General features: G+C 44.3%; 1 protein-coding gene across 3 annotated transcripts in view; it reads left to right on the top strand.

The window, feature by feature from the left end:
• The window catches only part of gk5 (glycerol kinase 5), a 29285-nt gene extending 11658 nt beyond the window's left edge, over positions 1-17627 (top strand). Inside the window, exons 11-17 of one of the 3 annotated variants that reach the window (XR_004205730.1) lie at positions 4646-4750; positions 4980-5074; positions 6309-6412; positions 7657-7716; positions 9217-9350; positions 13383-14635; positions 14692-14905. Coding sequence is in view for 1 of the 3 variants with exons in the window: in XM_020462752.2 (XP_020318341.2) it covers positions 4646-4750; positions 4980-5074; positions 6309-6412; positions 7657-7716; positions 9217-9350; positions 13383-13555 (671 nt within the window). In the remaining 2 variants the exon portion in view is untranslated. Of the gene's footprint in view, positions 1-4645; positions 4751-4979; positions 5075-6308; positions 7433-7656; positions 7717-9216; positions 9351-13382 lie in introns of all 3 variants that reach the window. The other 2 variants (XR_004205731.1, XM_020462752.2) reach the window with 2 other exon arrangements.
• Positions 17628-22430: the final 4803 nt, after the last annotated feature.

Genomic DNA, 22430 nt, shown 5'->3' with positions numbered 1-22430 from the left:
TTTTTTTATCAATTAAACATTTGACCTCAATACAGTTTTCTGTTTCCAAAACTAGAATCTGTTACAGAGTGGACTAAGTTTTGTAGACTTTACCCTTTGCCAAAGTTATACAAAAATGGTCTTGTTTAGGAGTGCAAGGGTGAATTGAGTTATTGCACATGCGCACTTCATTAGGCGTTCCCTAATGGAATTATGGAAATACATGCTGGAACGCGCCAATAAGCTCTCGCTAGCTCATGCTTGGCTCTGCCCAGCCCCATGCTTGGCTCTGCCCAGCCCCTTGCTTGGCTCTGCCCAGCCCCTTGCTTGGCTCTGCCCAGCCCCTTGCTTGGCTCTGCCCAGCCCCTTGCTTGGCTCTGCCCAGCCCCTTGCTTGGCTCTGCCCAGCCCCATGCTTGTTCTGCCCAGCCCCATGCTTGGCTCTGCCCAGCCCCTTGCTTGGCTCTGCCCAGCCCCTTGCTTGGCTCTGCCCAGCCCCATGCTTGGTTCTGCCCAGCCCCATGCTTGGTTCTGCCCAGCCCCATGCTTGGTTCTGCCCAGCCCCATGCTTGGCTCTGCCCAGCCCCATGCTTGGCTCTGCCCAGCCCCATGCTTGGCTCTGCCCAGCCCCTTGCTTGGCTCTGCCCAGCCCCTTGCTTGTTCTGCCCAGCCTCTTGCTTGGCTCTGCCCAGCCCCATGCTTGGCTCTGCCCAGCCTCATGCTTGGCTCTGCCCAGCCCCTTGCTTGGCTCTGCCCAGCCCCTTGCTTGGCTCTGCCCAGCCCCTTGCTTGTTCTGCCCACTAGGATTCATTTGCTGCCATTGGAAACGACAAGTCTATCTTGGGTTAGTTATTCAAATGACTCAGATATGGACATAGTCCCACATAGTTAGCTAGAGGCTACATCCTGCCTCAGAGATGAACATGGTCTCACTTACCATCACCCTCAGTATGAGAAGTATACTGAATGGGGAAATCTCCATTGAAATGGCTTTTTAGCTGAGGGCTATGCTTAATCTGTGACTCGGAAATTGGCCCTCAAAGTCAACATGCAATAAGGCCTACACACTCACTCATTCATGGACACAAGGGCTAAGTCGGGGCTGGTAAAAATCCTCCTTAAGAGCTACTGGCTGGGCAGGCTTTTGTTCCATCCCTGCTCTAACACACCAGATTCTAAACTATAAGCAGGTTTATTCCACAAACATAAACTCAGCCCAGAGCCCTATGAAAGGGTTAAAGTTCTCCATCACATTGGATTCTGGAGAGATCAGTGTAGATCTGCAATAAATAAAAAAATCTGAGGGGGGGGACGGGGGACATCCAACCTGATAGAGCTTGAGAGGATCTGCAGGGAAGAATGGGAGACGCTCTCCAAATACAGGTGTGCCAAGCTTGTAGCTTCGTACCCAAGAAGAGTCGATGCTGTAATCACTGCCAAAGGTGCTTCAACAAAGTACTAAGTAAATGGTCTGAATGCTTATGTAAACCTGATTTTGCTTTGTCATTATGGGGGTATTGTGTGTAGATTGGATGAGAATAAAACAAAATAATTTAATCATTTTTTAGAAGTAGACGGTAACGTAACAAAATGTGTGAAAAGTCAAGTGAATACTTTCCGAAGGCACGAAGTGTATTTTGCTGAATGCGTTCAAATGATCTAAACCAACTTTTGCAACTGCCTGTAAATACCCACAATCCATTTCAATGTGAATAATGGCAGACCCTTGTGGCAAATGGCTTTTTTTGCGTATAGGCCTACTGTACCTCTGATTTGACTGTGGCACATTGGTTTGTGTTAGACTCTGGTCCTGGATGAGACAGATGTTTTGTTTCGGTTTTATTTGCTGCAGTGTCTATTATTTGTTCCAAAAGCTTTTCTCACTCTATATTGCTATAGAATTTTCACAAAATATCTTAGTATATGTAATTCTCCGAAACATTCTAAGAATTTCTGAAAATGGGAAAATGACCATATCTAAGTTCTAGCTTGTCAGAAAATGTACAAAAGTAGTGTAATATTTTTTCTGGTGGTGTATATAAACAGATTTTAATAAGATTTTATGTTGCTAAAATTCTGTCAGTTCCATTTTTAAAGGGGCAATAACTTAAGTGATAATGCCCTCGAAGCCGGTGTTTGGAGGATATATTGGCACGGGTGTTGTTAGGCCCGAGACAAAGACAAGGGCCGGCAAACCTTACCACTATATCCTCCAAACACCGGCTTTTGAGGGCATTATCACTTTTATACAACGGGTTAGCAAGATGTTACATATTTACATACTTTATTTTGATTAATTTATTCATACTATTTCATTCTTCCACAATATATAGTCCCGACACAAATCTAGGGTTGCTACTCAAGCCGCTGGTCGATAGTTCTATCGGTTCGGTTGCCAGAGTTGTTGTTCAGTCTTTTTGTTCTGTGTCTATGGACGCGACCCAGTCGTTAGTATGGCAATGGAACATTTAGAACAGTCTGGCAACGTTCTTATCTCTTGCTTGCTAGCTAGCTACGGCTAACTTAGTCACGTCAAAAAGCCAGAATAGCAGCAAAGTAGCCGCTTTTTCATTTTTTTAAAGCTGTTTTCTAGTGATGATTTTGCCTGGCATAAAAAATGTGCTCACTTGTCAGGATACTGTTGTTCAGAGGAGCTAGCCAACAACACAGCTAACACGATCACTTCAAACTGAAGCTGGAAAGGCTGCAAACTAGCTGCACTTCGTTTTACCTTTTTTCAAATTAAATTTATTTTGTATATATCCATAAAAATGATGCCAGCTAATTCATGATTTCGACTGGATTCCTTCCGGTCTGTCTTGTCTCGACTCCCGACCCAGACACTTTCATTACTATGGGACAGCTGGAGATCAAATTTGAATATTGAAACAATGTTGCAAATGTCGGAGAGACAGACAGCAAGGTTTATAAAAATCTCAGCTGTTGAAAACTAAATATTAGTCTTAAAGAAATGGGAGATCATGTCTAGATGCTTTTTATAGTGGAGATCAAGTTTATAACTTGCCAGGCTGAGCTGATGAGACAGTGGATTGTGCAGTCAGATGGAACAGAGTACATTTTGACATTTAGCCTGTGATAATTTGTGGAATAGACACCGGCTGGAATGCGCTTTTAACCAATCAGCATTCAGGATTAGACCTGCCCGTTGTATAATTTATCATTTATAATATAAACTTATTTTTGTGTGAATTTTTCGAGTGAATAAATATTTTATCATTACTTGTATATTAATATTTATAATAAAATAAGAATTATTCTTAATAATAATAATAACAATCAGGATGTTGCGTCCAGTCGGGTAAATGCAAATGGACAAAAGCCCCATGCTTCAGTCTATGTACATTTTATAGCCACCATTCTTCATCACTTGGGCAACAGGTGAAAATGCTTATTGCTAAAAGCACATCTGATAATACAGACCATGCATAGGCTTTATCCAATATGTTAATTATTTTAATGTAATTTTTACCAATATTTTATCGGGACCATTTCTGCAAATTATGTTTTTAGATGGCGTCATCGTTTTATTTTAATTAATTGTGCATTCAAATGTCCTTTTTCAGAAAAGTCACCAGAACTGAGCTTCATAAATGGAGTTAGCCTGCCCCGAAGGAGGTTCAGGGGAGGACCAAGGACCCCCTAAACAAGGGGACTGGAATTGGTCCAACTCATTCTAATACATGTACAAAATTATCCTCTCTACCTAAAAGCATGATAGTCATGATTTTCTCATATTAAATTGGAGGTTAATTTGGCCCCGGACAGTCGATCTGAGATCGTCTTAAGTTTGTGGGATTTTTTCGTTGTTGTTGCTTTAACCTCCGATTCTATGAATCAGGTTTGAGGAGTTAACGAGGTCACTTTGGTCAATTCTTGAGTTCAACTCGGGATTACTGGTACCGGCGAACGTGTCTCACCTTTTAGTACATTTCTCTGGCAGAGAATCCTTCAGAACGAACCTCCTTCGTTAATAAAATTTTTAAAAATTGTCATGTTAAAATACCTATCACATTACACATTTAGTTATGACAGAATGCATTTCAAACTTCATGCACAGTACTTAAATGTTTGTATGACCATACAATTAGCCTATTTTATCAATAGCAGTGGGATCAAAGGTGCTTGTGCATTTATAACCACACCAAAGACGGCATTTAACAATAACCTAAATAAAGACGACCCTTCTAAAGCCTATTTCACACCACAGCCTGCTGAATTATCAATATCACTTCTCTTTCATTAAGATTTTTGGCACAAATTAAAATTTAGCGCTGACTCCCCCATGGATTGATGTTTCAGAATTGTCTCAATGAAGAGTTCGGGGTTCGACTAGACACGTGTAACATGCACGCGCAGTTACCAAGCCTGCTAGAGTTGGCGACAAGCATTATCCACCATCGTAGTACAGATGAAGCCTGAGAAGGAATGTGAAGCTAACTGAAGCTGGTTAGCTTTAGAAACCCAAAGAAGATCTAACTTGCTTTTGTAGTACATACCACTCAGATTCTCAGGCTTTTCATTTTGTATTTTTTGGGGGGGGTATTCCCTCCAGCTCAGTAAACAACAATATCAATGAATAAGACACATTTACAACAAAAACAGTATGCAGTTCAGACATTGTCCCAGGTTGTTTGTTGTTTGTACAGGTCTCTACCCTGTTGTGGGGTGGAAGATCGGCCCAGAGGTGGTGTATCTAGCAGAGGGCAATGCAGCAGACACTGGCACAGCCATTAAGTGGGCACAGGAGCTGGGTGAGTCTGACCACTGGCATGATGCCTGTTTGGCAACAATCCAGGAGCTCTGTAATTAGGATATTCTCAAAAGTAAAGGGAAAAACACCAACCATGCGTAATTCATATATTGATTCATATATTGATATTTGATAGAAAAAGGGCATGAAAACGCAACGTGCATATAAGTTCATATTTATCCCATAGTTTGGTGATGTCAGAGGAGGTGACATCAGTTGTATCATTCCAGAGCTGTTCTCAGATGTACGGGAGACGGATGCCATGGCCAACAGTGTGGCCAACTCGGATGGTGTGTGCTTCGTTCCCTCGTTTAGTGGCCTGCAGGTGAGTGTGTGTATGCGCACAGGAATGATTGAAGTGTGTGTGTGTGTGTGTGTTTGCTTGCACAGACACAGACACACACACACACACGCGTATACTGTGTATTGGTTTCACAGTGAGAGTGTTAATGACAGTTGGGTGTGCCATCAGCCTATGAGTTTTGTGGTTTTGTGGGTGTTTCTGGGTGACCTTGGAAGTAGTGTCATCATGAATGTGTTTACAGCGTTGTCACAACAGTGTTGTCATAACGTCGTCTTTTCCTTCTCTGCCTACCTTTGTGCAACCAGCTTTTGTAAGTTTGTCTCTTGTTTCATTTCATGTGAGTTTACGCTCCCGAAACATGCTGGAATAATGTTATTTGTGTATATGCCTTTGTTTATGTGTGTTATGTTGTTTATATATGCTCTTGGGTTTGGTTATTTATTTATATATTTATATATATGTGTATGTATATGTAGGGCCCTATAAAATCAGTACAATATTTTGCCTGATTCCGTATTTACAATTTTCTGTTTGTTCATATTATTTTCTGTTTTTGCCTTTCAAAATCACACTTTTTTTTTTTTTTAAATAGAAAAGCAACAAAATTGGATTTTCTATGTCCACAACAATGATTAAACTATATCAGGAGACCACTTTTGCGGTCTATGTATAAAAATAAAAAAAACAATACATTTAGATTTTTCGGTGTAGTTACCCTGTAATGGAAGTGTGCAGCAGCCAGAAACCGTTGTTTGGCTAGCTGTGTTTCTGTGGCGATCATGTGATTGCAGAGTTTGCAAAACAAAATGGCCACTGGATTGATGCGAATAATCCTGATCTCATTCTGCCAGGCAAATAGGCTACGTTGTAGTTTACATTTAACTGAGGAGGTTTTTAAGGAAAGCCTTTCTTTCTCTGCTAGCAGAAGGTTATCATTAGCATCATCGCTATCGGCTACACAAAGATTAGACATACGCGTGTACCCCCCACCCACACACACACATTGCAGTGCCGTTGCAGGACAATACAAATCACTGTTGCATTTTGTTGATGGCTCATGATTAACTTGGGCAAGTTAATTAATTTTGTAATAAATTCAATAAATTTATTTAACAATTGTTGAAGTCCATTTGAATATGTAGATTCCGTGATTCTGTTCACGTTCTCCACATCGTAGATTTTATAGGGCCCTAGATATGGTGTGTTAGTGTTGTGTCCTCACTATGTATGTTTAACGTGTTTGTGTGTTCACCAGGCTCCTTTAAACGATCCCAAAGCATGCGCCTCTTTCATGGGCCTAAAACCATCCACAACCAAGAGTCACCTGGTCCGAGCCATTCTGGAGTCTGTTGCATTTAGGTCAGTGTGTTTGCTTGAGAGTTTGTGCGTGCCTATGTGTGTGCGTAGATGTGTGTTGGCGATATTGGTCAAGTTATTAATATAAATTCTGAATTTATCGATAATGATGAATTAATTGTGAAATGAATGCAGGCACAAGGGACAAAATGGTGTTTTGAAGACCAAGTAATCTATCTGAAGGTTCAGTGCCTTCGGGAAAATATTCAGACCCCTTCATTTTTTCCACATTTTGTTACGTTACAGCCTTGTTCTAAAAATGTATTAAGTCCAACATTTGTCTCAGCAATCTAGACAATACCTCAAAACGGACAAAGCAAAAAAAAATATGTTTTTTGGAAATTTTGGCAAATGTATTACAAATAAAAAAAACATTAAAGATTATTATTATTATTAATAATTATTCAGACCCTGTTAAATTCAATTGATTGGACATGATTTGGAAAGGCACACCTGTCTATATAAAGTCCCACAGTTGACAGTGCATGTTCGAGCAAAAACCAAGCCATGAGGTCGAAGGAATTTTCCGGAGAGCTCCAGATCTGGGTCGAGGCACAGATCTGGGGAAGGGTACCAAAAAATGTCTGCAGCATTGAAGATCTCCAAGAACACAGTGGCCTCCATCATTCTTAAATGGATGAAGTTTGGAACCACCAAGACTCTTCCTAGAGCTGGCCACATGGCCAAACTGAGCAATTGGGGGAGGAGGGCCTTGGTCAGGGAGGTGACCAGGAACCCGATGGTCACTCTGACAGAGCTCCAGAGTTCCTCTGTGGAGATGGGAGAAACTTTCAGAAGGACAACCATCTCTGCAACTTTCCACCAATCAGGCCTTTATGGTAGAGTGGCCAGATGGAAGCCACTCCTCAGTAAAAGACACGTGACAGCCCACTTGGAGTTTGCCAAAAGGCGATGGTTCACCTTCCAACAGGACAATGATCCTAACCACACAGCCAAGACAACGCAGGAGTGGCTTCGGGACAAGTCTCAAAGTCTGGCAACGACAATCATACCACTCTCAAAGTAGGTCACTCATTTTACCCATTCAAGCAGTAACTGAATGCCTCGATGCCTGTCTGCCTGCTTTATATAGCAAGCCACGGCCACGTGACTCACTTTTGTAGAATCGATCCATTTTCGTGAACTGGGTGATGTACCTAATAATAAACTGTCCACTTGTATATTTGAAGATGGTATACACTGATGTGTGTGTGTGTGTGTGTGTGTGTGTCTGTGCCATTTCGTAGGAACAAGCAGCTCTATGAGACGATGCTTAGAGAAACACACATTCCCATCAGGAAGATCAGGTAGGCCTACAGTGGAGTACTCCCTATACGTTTCAGATCATCTCAAACTATTCTTTAGATTGTATTGTGGTATTGATGTATTGATCGGTGATTGTTACTGATTTTACGGATCTCTCTACAGTGCCGTGAAGAAGTATTTGCCCCCTTTCACTCAATAACTAGTTGTTCCACCTTTAGCTGCAATGACTCCAACCAAATGCTTCCTGTAGTTGTTGATCAGTCTCTCACGTCGCTGTGGAGGAATTTTGCCCCACTCTTCCATGCAGAACTGCTTTAGCTCAGCGACATTTGTGGGTTTTCAAGCAGGAACTGCTCGTTTCAAGTCCTGCCACAACATCTTAATTGGGATTAGGTCTGGACTTTGACTAGGCTGTTCCAAAACTTCAAATTTGTTGCTTTTTAGCCATTTTCACGTAGGCTTGATTGTGTGCTTTGGATCACGTGTCTTTCTGCATCACGTGTCTTGCTGCATCAATGTGACTTGCTGCATCAATGTGTCTTGCTGCATCAATGTGTCTTGCTGCATGACCCAGCAAGACATGGTGCTTCCAGGTGCTTTTTTTTTAGCAAACTTGAGTCCACTTTTTGAACGAGATGGGTCCCCTTATGTCTGGTTAAAACCAAACACAAACCTCAGGAAAGGACCTTCCCCAAACTGTTGCCACATAGTTGGAAGCACAGAAACGTTTAGAATGTTATTGTATGCTGTAGTGTTAAGATTTCCCTTCACTGGAACTAAGGGGCCCGAACCATCAAAAACAAACCCCATTTATTGCTCCTCCACCAAACCTTACTGTTGGCGTTATACATTGGGGCAGGTAGCATTCGGTATTGTGCATGGTGATCTCAGGCTTGTGTGTGGCTGCTCGGCCATGGAAACCCATTCATGAAGCTCCCGACTAACAGTTCTTGTGCTGACGTTGCTTCCAGAGGCAGTTTGGAACTTGATAGTGAGTGTTGCAACCGAAAACAGACCATTTTTACGTGCGTCGCACTTCAGCACTCTGCGGTACCGTTCTGTGAGCTTGTGTGGCCTACCACTTCGCGGCTGAACCGTTGTTGCTCCTAGACGTATTCACTTCACAATAACAGTACTTACAGTTGACCGGGGCAGCTCCAGCAGGGGAGACATTTGATGAAGTGACTTGTTGGAAAGGTGGCATCCTATGACGGTGCCATATTGAACGTCACTGAGCTCTTCAGTAAGGCCATTATATTGCCAATGTTTGTCTATGGAGATTGCATGGCTATGTGCTCGACTTTATACACCTGTCAGCAATGGGTGTGGCTGAAATACTAATTTGAAGGGGTGTCCACATACTTTTGTATTTTTAGACACTATATATATATATATATATATATATATATATATATATATATATATGTGTGTCTATCAATCATGAATCCTCAATGTTTTGTGTGTGTGAGACAGGAGTGTGCAAAGATATTTATATATTCTGAGGTACATGTGTGTCTGATTTATTATTTGTGTGTATGCAGGGCGGACGGTGGCATTTGTACCAATGACTTTGTCATGCAGCTGACGGCGGACCTGTTTGGCAGGAAGGTCGCTCGGCCGACCCAACACGAAATGTCCTGCCTGGGGGCAGCCTTCGTTGCTGGACTGGAAGTTGGTACGTCCCGCACACACACACACACTCGACATGAACACACACTCACATTCGACATGAACACACACACACAGGTAGATCTTCCAGAATGGTATTGAGTCCTGCTGCTTATACAAGTAGGACTAGGTAGACCGAGGCAGAATAAGGGATATGTTTGCTTGGGCAGTTGTTTTTACAGACAGTGTGTGTTGCTCGCTCTCGATAGATCAAATACATTGAACGGCTGGAGTTTAGAGGTTTGGAATCAAATGTATTTATATAGCCCTTCTTACATCAGCTGATACATCAAAGTGCTGTACAGAAACCCAGCCTAAAACCCCAAACAGCAAGCAATGCAGGTGTAGAAGCACGGTGGCTAGGAAAAACTCCCTAGAAAGGCCAAAACCTAGGAAGAAACCTAGAAAGGAACCAGGCTATGAGGGGTGGCCAGTCCTCTTCTGGCTGTTGCGGGTGGAGATTATATCAGAACATGGCCAAGATGTTCAAATGTTCATAAATGACCAGCATGGTCAAATAATAGTAATCACAGTGAACAGGTCAGGGTTCCATAGCCACAGGCAGAACAGTTGAAACTGGAGCAGCAGCACGGCCAGGTGGACAGGGGACAACAATGAGTCATCATGCCAGGTAGACCTGAGGTATGGTCCTAGGGCTAAGATCCTCCGAAAGAGAGAATTAGAGAGAGCATACTTAAATTCACACAGGACACCGGATAAGACAGGAGAAATACTCCAGATATAACAGACTGACCCTAGCCCCCCGACACAAACTACTGCAGCATAATGATACCCCGAGGACACCCCCGGACAGGGCCAAACGGGCAGGATATAACTCCACCCACTTTGTCAAAGCACAGCCCCCACACCACTAGAGGGATATCTTCAACCACCAACTTACCATCCTGAGACGAGGCCGAGTATAGCCCACAAAGATCTCCGCCACGGCACAACCCAAGGGGGGGCGCCAACCCAGACAGTCAGTCAGGTCAGTGACTCAACCCACTCAAGTGACGCACCCCTCCTAGGGACGGCATGGAAAAGCACCAGTAAGCCAGCAACTCAGCCCCTGTAATAGGGTTAGAGGCAGAGAATCCCAGTGGAAAGAGGGGAACCGGCCAGGCAGAGACAGCAAGGGCGGTTCGTTGCTCCAGTGCCTTTCCGTTCACCTTCACACTCCTGGGCCAGACTACACTCAATCATATGACCTACTGAAGAGATGAGTCTTCAATAAAGACTTAAAGGTCAAGACCGAGTCTGCGTCTTTCACGTGGGTAGGCAGACCATTCCATAAAAATGGAGCTCTATAGGAGAAAGCACTGCATCCAGCTGTTTGCTTAGAAATAGGGACAATTAGGAGGCCTGCGTCTTGTGACCGTAGCGTACGTGTAGGTATGTACAGCAGGATCAAATTGGAAAGATAGGTAGGAGCAAGCCCATGTAATGCTTTGTAGGTTAGCAGTAAAACCTTGAAATCAGCCCTTGACTTAACAGGAAGCCAGTGTAGAGAGGCTAGCACTGGAGTAATATAATCACATTTTTTGGTTCTAGTCAGGATTCTAGCAGCCGTATTTATCACTAACTGATGTTTATTTTGTGCTTTATCCGAGTAGCCGGAAAGTAGAGCATTGCAGCAGACTAACCTAAAAGTAACAAAAGCATGGATACATTTTTCTGCCTCATTTTTGGACAGAAAATGTCAGATTTTTGCAATGTTACTACGTAAATGGAAAAAAGCTGTCCTTGACACCATCGTGATATGTTCGTCAAAAGAGAGATCAGGGTCCAGAGTAACGCTGAGGTCCTTCACAGTTTGAGATGACTGTACAACCATCAAGATTCATTTTCGGATTCAACAGAATATCCCTTTGTTTCTTGGGACCTAGAATCACTGCAATAGAAACTTAATCTCCCCCTGTCTCTCTCTCTCGCTGCCCCTCTCTCTCCTCTCTCTCTCGCTTCCTCTCTCTCTCGCTTCCTCTCTCTCTCTCTCTCTCTCTCTCTCTCTCTCTCTCTCTCTCTCTCTCGCTGCCTCTCTCTCTCTCTCTCTCTCTCTCTCGCTGCCTCTCTCTCTCTCTCTCGCTGCCTCTCTCTCTCTCTCTCGCTGCCTCTCTCTCTCTCTCTCTCTCTCTCGCTGCCTCTCTCTCTCTCTCTCGCTGCCTCTCTCTCTCTATCTCTCGCTCTCTCTCTCTCTCTCTCTCTCTCTCTCTCGCTGCCTCTCTCTCTCTCTCTCTCTCTCTCTCTCTCTTGCTGCCTCTCTCTCTCTCTCTCTCTCTCTCTCTCGCTGCTCTCTCTCTCTCTCTCTCTCTCTCTCTCTCTCTCTCTCTCTCTCTCTCTCTCTCTCTCTCTCTCTCTCTCTCTCTCGCTGCCTCTCTCTCTCTCTCTCTCTCTCTCTCTCGCTGCCTCTCTCTCTCTCTCTCTCTCTCTCTCGCTGCCTCTCTCTCTCTCTCTCGCTGCCTCTCTCTCTCTCTCTCGCTGCCTCTCTCTCTCTCTCTCGCTGCCTCTCTCTCTCTCTCTCGCTGCCTCTCTCTCTCTCTCTCTCTCTCGCTGCTCTCTCTCTCTCTCTCTCTCGCTGCCTCTCTCTCTCTCTCTCGCTGCCTCTCTCTCTCTCTCTCTCTCTCTCGCTGCCTCTCTCTCTCTCTCTCGCTGCCTCTCTCTCTCTCTCTCGCTGCCTCTCTCTCTCTCGCTGCCTCTCTCTCTCTCTCGCTGCCTCTCTCTCTCTCTCTCGCTGCCTCTCTCTCTCTCTCTCGCTGCCTCTCTCTCTCTCTCTCGCTGCCTCTCTCTCTCGCTGCCTCTCTCTCTCTCTCTCTCTCTCTCTCGCTGCCTCTCTCTCTCTCTCTCTCGCTGCCTCTCTCTCTCTCTCTCTCGCTGCCTCTCTCTCTCTCTCTCTCTCTCTCTCGCTGCCTTCTCTCTCTCTCTCTCTCTCTCTCTCTCTCTCTCTCTCTCTCTCTCTCTCTCTCTCTCTCTCTCTCTCTCTCTCTCTCTCTCTCTCTCTCTCGCTGCCCTCTCTCTCTCTCTCTCTCTCGCTGCCTCTCTCTCTCTCTCTCGCTGCCTCTCTCTCTCTCTCTCGCTGCCTCTCCTCTCTCTCTCGCTGCCTCTCTCTCTCTCTCTCTCGCTGCCTCTCTCTCTCTCTCTCTCTCGCTGCCTCTCTCTCTCTCTCGCTGCCTCTCTCTCTCTCTCTCGCTGCCTCTCTCTCTCTCTCTCTCTCTCTCGCTGCCTCTCTCTCTCTCTCTCGCTGCCTCTCTCTCTCTCTCGCTGCCTCTCTCTCTCTCTCGCTGCCTCTCTCTCTGCCTCTGCCTCCATCGCTGCCTCTCTCTCTCTCTCTCTCTCTCTCTCTCTCTCTCGCTGCCTCTCTCTCTCTCTCTCTCGCTGCCTCTCTCTCTCTCTCTCTCTCTCTCGCTGCCTCTCTCTCTCTCTCTCTCTCGCTGCCTCTCTCTCGCTGCCTCTCTCTCGCTGCCTCTCTCTCTCGCTGCCTCTCTCTCTCTCTCTCGCTGCCTCTCTCTCTCTCTCTCTCTCGCTGCCTCTCTCTCTCTCTCTCGCTGCCTCTCTCGCTCTCTCTCTCTCTCTCTCTCTCTCTCTCTCTCTCTCTCTCGCTGCCTCTCTCTCTCTCTCTCTCTCTCTCTCTCTCTCTCTCGCTGCCTCTCTCTCTCTCTCGCTCTCTCTCGCTGCCTCTCTCTCTCGCTCTCTCTCGCTGCCTCTCTCGCTCTCTCTCGCTGCCTCTCTCTCTCTCTCCTCTCTCTCTCGCTGCCTCTCTCTCTCTCTCGCTGCCCCCTCTCTCTCTCTCCTCTCTCTCTCGCTGCCCCTCTCTCTCCTCTCTCTCTCGCTGCCCCTCTCTCTCCTCTCTCTCTCTCGCTGCCCTTCTCTCTCCTCTCTCTCTCTCTCTCTCTCTCTCTCTCTCTCTCTCTCTCTCGCTGCCTCTCTCTCTCTCTCTCTCTCTCTCTCGCTGCCTCTCTCTCGATCTCTCACTGCCTCTCTCTCGATGCCTCTCTCTCTCTCTCTCTCTCTCTCTCTCTCTCTCTCTCTCGCTGCCTCTCTCTAGGCTTCTGGAAGAGTCAGGAGGAGCTGAAGAAACTACAGCGCACTGACCGAGTCTTCCTACCCCGGAATTTGTACAGAATGGGTGATGGGGGCACGGAGGGCGAGTACACACCCATTCTGCAGAGATGGGAACAGGCGCTGAAACGCTCCATGAACTGGTACGGCAATCCCTGAGGCTCGTTAGGACAGTGAGACGGACGTAGGCTTACAGTTGGGTGGACGCACAGACGGGACCTCTGGTGCTGCTAACCAAAGCCCAATGACTGCCTCTATGATATCTGACCTCTCAATAGTATCTCTCTGTCCATGGGTTGGACAGATGGGAAAATACTTTATTTTTAATTTTTAAATCGTATTATTCGAAGTAAACACTTATCTGACATGACTAGATCTGTAAAATGTAGTATAATCCAACTGTGTTATATTAGTGACTATGTCAAGGAAGGAAGGATAGGATGAAGGAGGATGCATTTGAAAAATATTGGACCTGGGTTTTAGGACCGAGTGGACCTCTAATGCTGCTGAACCTTATGACCTTTTGACTTATTTTGACCCCATACAACCTTACCTAACTCATTACAGCACACAAGGAAAATGTTTTCTGAACGTTTCACGACTGTGAACTAAACTGTCTTTCTCGTAGTAGTCTCTCCCTGTTCCAGTGTTTTCATTGTGTCTGATGGACACCACCCAGGTGTCTAGTCTCTCCCTGTTCCAGTGTTTTCATTGTGTCTGATGGACACCACCCAGGTGTCTAGTCTCTCCCTGTTCCAGTGTTTTCATTGTGTCTGATGGACACCACCCAGGTGTCTAGTCTCTCCCTGTTCCAGTGTTTTCATTGTGTCTGATGGACACCACCCAGGTGTCTAGTCTCTCCCTGTTCCAGTGTTTTCATTGTGTCTGATGGACACCACCCAGGTGTCTAGTCTCTCCCTGTTCCAGTGTTTTCATTGTGTCTGATGGACACCACCCAGGTGTCTAGTCTCTCCCTGTTCCAGTGTTTTCATTGTGTCTGATGGACACCACCCAGGTGTCTAGTCTCTCCCTGTTCCAGTGTTTTCATTGTGTCTGATGGACACCACCCAGGTGTCTAGTCTCTCCCTGTTCCAGTGTTTTCATTGTGTCTGATGGACACCACCCAGGTGTCTAGTCTCTCCCTGTTTCAGTGTTTTCATTGTGTCTGATGGACACCACCCAGGTGTCTAGTCTCTCCCTGTTCCAGTGTTTTCATTGTGTCTGATGGACACCACCCAGGTGTCTAGTCTCTCCCTGTTCCAGTGTTTTCATTGTGTCTGATGGACACCACCCAGGTGTCTAGTACTGGAATGGAGATGAGCTACAAGAGGAAACTGAACCAAACCATGTGACCTCTGGTGGTTACTATCCATGCTAGAACCAATGGATTCCCATTGAAACCAATACTCTGTATTTCCAGTGAGACCATAAATACACGGTTTATGAGATGCAAGATTGGCTCACCTTCTGTGGGCCTTCATATATATATATTTTTTAAATTATTTTCTTAAAAAAAATTGGAATCATAAACTATAAGCAAATTATATTGATTCTTATGGTCATAAATTTAATGAATGGTCCCTTCTCAGAAATCAGCAGTAACTGCTCTCTACGGTGTACTATCTCTATTGCCTGGTTGGTTACCCAGACTCCTTGCTCTGGCCAAACGCTTACGCCAGGCCTGCTGACGGTAGTTTCTTCTCTGAGTCTGGATCTGAGTACCTCCCTGACAAGTTCTAGAATGTAAACGCATTTGAACTGTTCTGACCCTGAATAAAAACCTACTTGGACCTTAAAGTGGCAGGTAGCCTAGTGGTTAGAGTTGGGCCAGTAACCCAAAGGTTGCTAGATCGAATCTATGATCTGACGAGGTCAAAATCTGTCGTTCTGCCCCTGAACAAGGCAGTTAACCCACTGTTCCTAGACCGTATTTGTAAATAAGAATTTGTTCTAGTAAAATAAATAAATAAAGCACTATGTGTCGTTCCTCTTTTCAGTTCGCTGCAGCTAGTGTCTGTAACGAGCTGCAACAAACACTCAAACTAGACAGTTTTTTTTTCTCATTATCTTCATTCAAAGACTTAATCATGGACACTCTTACTGACAGTTGTGGCTGATTTGTGTGATGTATTCTTGTCTCTACCTTCTTGCTCTTTGTGCTGTTGTCTGTGCCCAATAATGTTTGTACTGTGTTTTGTGTTGCTACCATGTTGTCTGTTGTGTTGCTACCATGTTGTCATGTGTTGCTACCATGTTGTCATGTTGTGTTGCTACCATGTTGTCATGTTGTGTTGCTACCATGTTGTCATGTTGTGTTGCTACCATGTTGTCATGTTGTGTAGCTACCATGTTGTCATGTTGTGTTGCTACCATGTTGTGTTGCTACCATGTTGTCATGTTGTGTTGCTACCATGTTGTCATGTTGTGTTGCTACCATGTTGTCATGTTGTGTTGCTACCATGTTGTCATGTTGTGTTGCTACCATGTTGTCATGTTGTGTAGCTACCATGTTGTCATGTTGTGTTGCTACCATGTTGTCATGTTGTGTTGCTACCATGTTGTGTTGCTACCATGTTGTCATGTTGTGTTGCTACCATGCTGTGTTGTCATGTGCTGTTGCCTTGCTATGTTGTCTTAGGGATCTCTTTTATGTAGTGTTGTCTCTCTTGTCGTGATGTGTGTTTTGTCCTTAAATTAATTTTTTTATTAAAAATAGATTTTTTTAATCCCAGTCCGTCCCCAGCCTTTTTGCCTTTTGGTAGGCCGTCATTGTAAATAAGAATTAGTTCTTAACTGACTTGCCTAGTTGAATAAATCGATAAAATAAATACACATAGAGAGAAATAACATATTGGAAGTCATGTAAAGGCTCTATAAAGGCTCATACATACTTATAACAAGATATAAAGGCATGAAGTAAAATATTACAGAATATTTTAATTGGTCAGTGCGGGGGCGGCAGGGTAGCCTAGGGGTTAGAGCGTTGGACTAGTAACCGAAAGGTTGCAAGTTCAAATCCCCGAGCTGACAAAGTACAAATCTGTCGTTCTGCCACTGAACAGGCAGTTAACCCACTGTTCCTAGGCCATCATTGAAAATAAGAATTTGTTCTTAACTGACTTGCCTAGTAAAATAAAGGTAAAATAAATAAAAAAGTTGTTGGTAGACCGTGTCAGTGCCTCATTGCAGTGCCCCCCTTGTCCAGGAGAGGGAGCTTGTCACTGCTTTTCAACAGAGTTCAGGAACACCATGGACAATGCTACGCATATACTGTCTCCTTGTCACCTTTCCTTCGTTCATTACGCTGCTCTGGAAAAGTTCTGGATCAGTGAAAACAAGTGTCCCAGTGGCCTACACGACCCTCGTATTAGTGCAGAGACAGAGGAGGGTAAGACAAGGAGAATTCTCAAAAGGCTTCCTCTCCTTGTCTTACCCTCCTCTGTCTCTGCACTAATACGAGGGTCGTGTAGGCCACTGGGACACTTGTTTTCACTGATCCAGAACTTTTCCAGAGCAGCGTAATGAACGAAGGAAAGGTGACAAGGAGACTATAGGATTTGATAGAATTACATAATATAATACTTTTGAGAATCGACCCTCATTTGCCTGCATGCTTGAATCGGAAACTCTTATGTATGTTTAATGTTCTTACAGACACTGATTATTGTGATTGTGGTTTACATGAATTGGAAAGACATTAACTGTTATTGGAGGGAAATATTGCACAGTGTTACTTTAGCCCCGTGTTATTATGAACTAAGAGAAAGTATCTGTTGTCTATGTTTCTGGCATTTCAATGGACTGAGTGCTTCCAACAGCCTACGTGGAGATTGTGCTGCTTAATTCTGGCCCTTATCGGCCACCATACCCTAATGTACTATTGGATATTTGTGACATTTTTACAAATGTATTTTGTATTGCTATCCATCTCTCTCCATTTCTGTTGTCGTGTCTACCTTTTTTTTCCCCAAAGAACATCAAATGAAGGAGATTACATGTTAACAAATAGGATGCTGATGTTTTAACACTTGAACAAGACTATTTGAAACCCTACTCTTTATGTATAACTGTTGTTAAAACAGTTGCCAAGTACTTACTTGTAAGCACGATACATGTTTGATTTGTCTATACATCGTTAACCATTTATCTGTGGATACAATTGGGAGAATGGGTGTTGTGTAATAATGGTTACACGGTTAATAGGAACATTAAAAACTTACATGATATAAATGATTGTACTTTGTGGTCAATTACTAGCCTGTGCTGAATCACTGTCTCTTTCTGCTTGAACTTTTTTTGTTGATGTCCTGCTAAATATTGGCAAAAAAATGCACTTCCCAGAGGAGACTGTCAGCCCCTAAAAACATGGGAAAGGCAGTTCCACAGAAAGTTGGTCAATTGGCTTAGAGCAGAGGTTTATGGGAAATCACTTGCACCCAGAGACTTGTGGGAAATAGAGCCCTCAGATGCCATTTTAATGATTGGCTCTCGTCAGCGGCAGTGATGCTGTCACTGTTGCCACGGCAACGGACGGAAGAATTGAGAGAGAAAAAATGACTGTATTCTTGCTCATTGTGCTGGTATGAGAGAGAGCGGGGGGAAACTAATTGGGCACACAGAGAAGGGCTCTGCAGACAATGAGAGGAGTGTGAGTGTGTATGATCTCCCTCTTGCTGACACATACACACAGGTCCTGTTTTGCCTGTGGGTTGATGTCGCAGGGTAAATGTGTTAGAGTCAGATAGAGACCTGGGCCATGAATCAATACACTAATCCCAATATGGCAAAACATATTTACTCTGTGTGCCAGAGAATCAATTTGCTTAAGTGTGTGAGTGCTTGAGTGAGAAACGGCAGGTAACCTAGTGGTTAGAGTGGAGGGGAGGTAGGTAACCTAGTGGTTAGAGTGGAGGGGAGGTAGGTAACCTAGTGGTTAGAGCGTTGGGCCAGTAACCGAAAGGTTGCTGGATCAAATCCCCGAGCTGACAAGGTCCAAATCTGTCGTTCTGCCCCTGGACAAGGCAGTTAACCCCACTGTTCCCCCGGGTGCCGAAGACGTGGATGTCGATTAAGAGGGGATGAGTTAAATGCAGAAGACACACTTCAAATGTGGAAGATTCAGTTGTACATCTGACTTATCTTTCCCTAATAATTTGGTGGTTGCATATATTTGTCCTGTTTCACAATGATTTCCAAATCAACCCTGTAGCAGATGAAGTGCCTTGCTAAAGGGCACATCAACACACCCGCATGCGGGTTGGAGTGTGGCCTTGGTGGTAATTATGTTCGATAGCTGTACTTCACTCTCCCTTGGGTCCACAAATCCTACTGTGATAGGATTCTGTGCTATCTTTATCTCTCCCCCTCCCTCCCTCTCGCTCTCTCTCTCTCTCTCTCTCTCTCTTACTCAGCCTGCTTACATTGTATTTAAGTTATTCTGTATTTCCATGGCAACGGCAATTGTTAAAAGCACCAAATATTTAAGTATGTAGGCCACAGTAGCATAGTATGTAGGCCACAGTAGCATAGTATGTAGTCCACAGTAGCATAGTATGTAGGCTACAGTAGCATAGTATGTAGGCCACAGTAGCATAGTATGTTGTCCACAGTAGCATAGTATGTAGGCCACAGTAGAATAGTATGTAGCCCACAGTAGCATAGTATGTAGTCCACAGTAGCATAGTATGTAGGCTACAGTAGCATAGTATCTGGCTACAGTAGCATAGTATGTAGGCTACAGTAGCATAGTATGTAGGCTACAGTAGCATAGTATGTAGTCCACAGTAGCATAGTATGTAGGCCACAGTAGCATAGTATGTAGGCTACAGTAGCATAGTATGTAGGCTACAGTAGCATAGTATGTAGGCTACAGTAGCATAGTATGTAGTCCACAGTAGCATAGTATGTAGTCCACAGTAGCATAGTATGTAGGCCACAGTAGCATAGTATGTAGGCTACAGTAGCATAGTATGTAGGCTACAGTAGCATAGTATGTAGGCTACAGTAGCATAGTATGTAGTCCACAGTAGCATAGTATGTAGTCCACAGTAGCATAGTATGTAGTCCACAGTAGCATAGTATGTAGGCCACAGTAGCATAGTATGTAGGCTACAGTAGCATAGTATGAGAGACAGACAGACAGACAACCAACCAACCATAAGGTGTTTTCCCCCCACCTTTATCTAACCAGGCAGGCTGGGCTTCCTCGCACTACGCGCAAACGCCAAGCAGATGCTTCACATTTATACATCCGGTGAAATGTTTTATTTTACCTTTTATTTAACCAGGTAAGCCAGTTGAGAACAAGTTCTCATTTACAATTGCGACCTGGCCAAGATAAAGCAAAGCAGTGTGACACAGACAACAACACAGAGTTACACATGGAGTAAACAATAAACAAGCCAATAACACAATAAACAAGTCAATGACACAATAGAAAAAATAAAGTCTCTATACAGTGTGTACAAAAGGCATGAGGAGGTAGTAGGCAATAAATAGACCATAGGAGTGAATAATTACAATTTAGCAGATTAACACTGGAGTGATAAATGAGCAGATGATGATGTGCAAGTAGAGATACAGTTGTGCAAAAGAGCAGAAAAGTAAATAAAATAAAAACAGTATGGGGATGAGGTAGGTAGATTGGGTGGGCTATTTACAGATGGACTATGTACAGATGCAGCGATCGGTTAGCTGCTCAGATAGTTGATGTTTAAAGTTGGTGAGGGAAATAAAAGTCTCCAACTTCAGCGATTTTTTCAATTTGTTCCTGTCACTGGCAGCAGAGAACTGGAAGGAAATGCGGCCAAATGAGGTGTTGGCTTTGGGGATGACCAGTGAGATATACCTGCTGGAACGTATGCTATGGGTGGGTGTTGTTATTGTGACCAGTAAACTGAGATAAGGCGGAGCTTTACCTAGCATAGACTTGTAGGTGACCTGGAGCCAGTGGGTCTGGTGATGAATATGTAGCGAGGGCCAGCCGATTAGAGCATACAGGTCGCAGTGGTAGGTGGTATGAGGTGATTTGGTAACAAAAACGGATGGCACTGTGATCGACTGCATCCAGTCTGCTGAGTAGAGTATTGGAAGCTATTTTGTAGATGACATCGCCGAAGTCGAGGATCGGTAGGATAGTCAGTTTTACTAGGGTAAGTTTGGCGGTGTGAGTGAAGGAGACTTTGTTGTGAAATAGAAAGCCGGTTCTAGATTTGATTTTGGATTGGAGATGTTTAATATGAGTCTGGAAGGAGAGTTTACAGTCTAGCCAGACACCTAGGTGTTTATAGTTGTCCACATATTCTAGGTCGGAATCGTCCAGGGTGGTGATGCTAGTCGGGCGAGCGGGTGCGGGCAGCGAACGGTTGAAAAGCATGCATTTGGTTTTATTAGTGTTTAAGAGCAGTTGGAGGCCAAGGAAGGAGTGTTGTATGGCAATGAAGCTCGTTTGGAGGTTAGTTAGCACAGTGTCCAAGGAAGGGCCAGAAGTATACAGAATGGTGTCGTCTGCGTAGATCAGGGAATCGCCCGCAGGAAGAGCTACATCATTGATATATGCAGAGAAAAGAGTCGACCCGAGAATTGAACCCTGTGGTACCCCCATAGAGACTGCCAGAGGTCCGGACAACATGCCCTCCGATTTGACACACTGAACTCTGTCTGCAAAGTAGTTGGTGAACCAGGCGAGCCACAGGAAATGAAGACCCAGAGTTACCTCTGATGCAGAGGATACGTTTATTAGAGTTACCAACCTCAGAAATTGCAGCCCAAATACAGTTGAAGTCGGACGTTTACATACACCTTAGCCAAATACATTTAAACTCAGTTTTTCACAATTCCTGACATTTAATCCTAGTAAAAATTCCCGGTCTTAGGTCAGTTAGGATCATCACTTTATTTTAAGAATGTGAAATGTCAGAATAATAGTAGAGAATTATTTATTTCAGCTTTTATTTCTTTCATTACGTTCCCAGTAGGTCAGAAGTTTACATACACTCAATTAGTATTTGGTAGCATTGCCTTTAAATTGTTTAACTTGGGTCAAATGTTTCGGGTAGCCTTCCACAAGCTTCCCACAATAAGTTGGGTGAATTTTGGCCCATTCCTCCTGACAGACCTGGTGTAACTGAGTCATATTTGTAGGCCTCCTTGCTCACACACACTTTTTCAGTTATGCCCACAAATGTTCTATAGGATTGAGGTCAGGGCTTTGTGATGGCCACTCCAATACCTTGACTTTGTTGTCCTTAAGCCATTTTGCCACAACTTTGGAATTATGCTTGGGGTCATTGTCCATTTGGAAGAACCATTTGCGACCAAGCTTTAACTTCCTGTCTGATGTCTTGAGATGTTGCTTCAATATATCCATATAATTTTCTTTCCTCATGATGCCATCTATTTTGTGAAGTGCACCAGTCCCTCCTGCAGCAAAGCACCCACACATCATGATGCTGCCACCCCTTTTCTTCACGGTTGGGATGGTGTTCTTCGGTTTGCAAGACTCCCCCTTTTTCCTCCAAACAGAACGATGGTCATTATGGCCAAACAGTTACATTTTTGTTTCATCAGACCAGAGGACATTTTTCCAAAAAGTATGATCTTTGTCCCCATGTGCAGCTGCAAACCGTAGTCTGGCTTTTTTATGGCGGTTTTGGAGCAGTGGCTTCTACCTTGCTTAGAGGCCTTTCAGGTTATGTCGATATAGGACTCGTTTAACTGTGGATATAGATACTTTTGTACCCATTTCCTCCAGCATCTTCACAAGGTCCTTTGCTGTTGTTCTGGGATTGATTTGCACTTTTCGCACCCAAGTACATTCATCTCTAGGTGACAGAACGTGTCTCCTTCCTGAGCGGTATGATGGCTGCGTGGTCCCATGGTGTTTATACTTCCTTACTATTGTTTGTACAGATGAACGTGGTACCTTCAGGCGTTTGGAAATTGCTCCCAAGGATGAATCAGACTTGTGGAGGTCTACAAAAAAATCTCTGAGGTCTTGGCTGATTTCTTTTGGTTTTCCCATGATGTCAAGCAA

This window comes from Oncorhynchus kisutch, linkage group LG27, assembly GCF_002021735.2.
Source record: "Oncorhynchus kisutch isolate 150728-3 linkage group LG27, Okis_V2, whole genome shotgun sequence".
Classification (NCBI taxonomy): domain Eukaryota; kingdom Metazoa; phylum Chordata; class Actinopteri; order Salmoniformes; family Salmonidae; genus Oncorhynchus; species Oncorhynchus kisutch.
The sequence above is the reverse complement of the archived record's forward strand: the minus strand, read 5'-3'. Positions and strand labels throughout refer to the sequence as shown.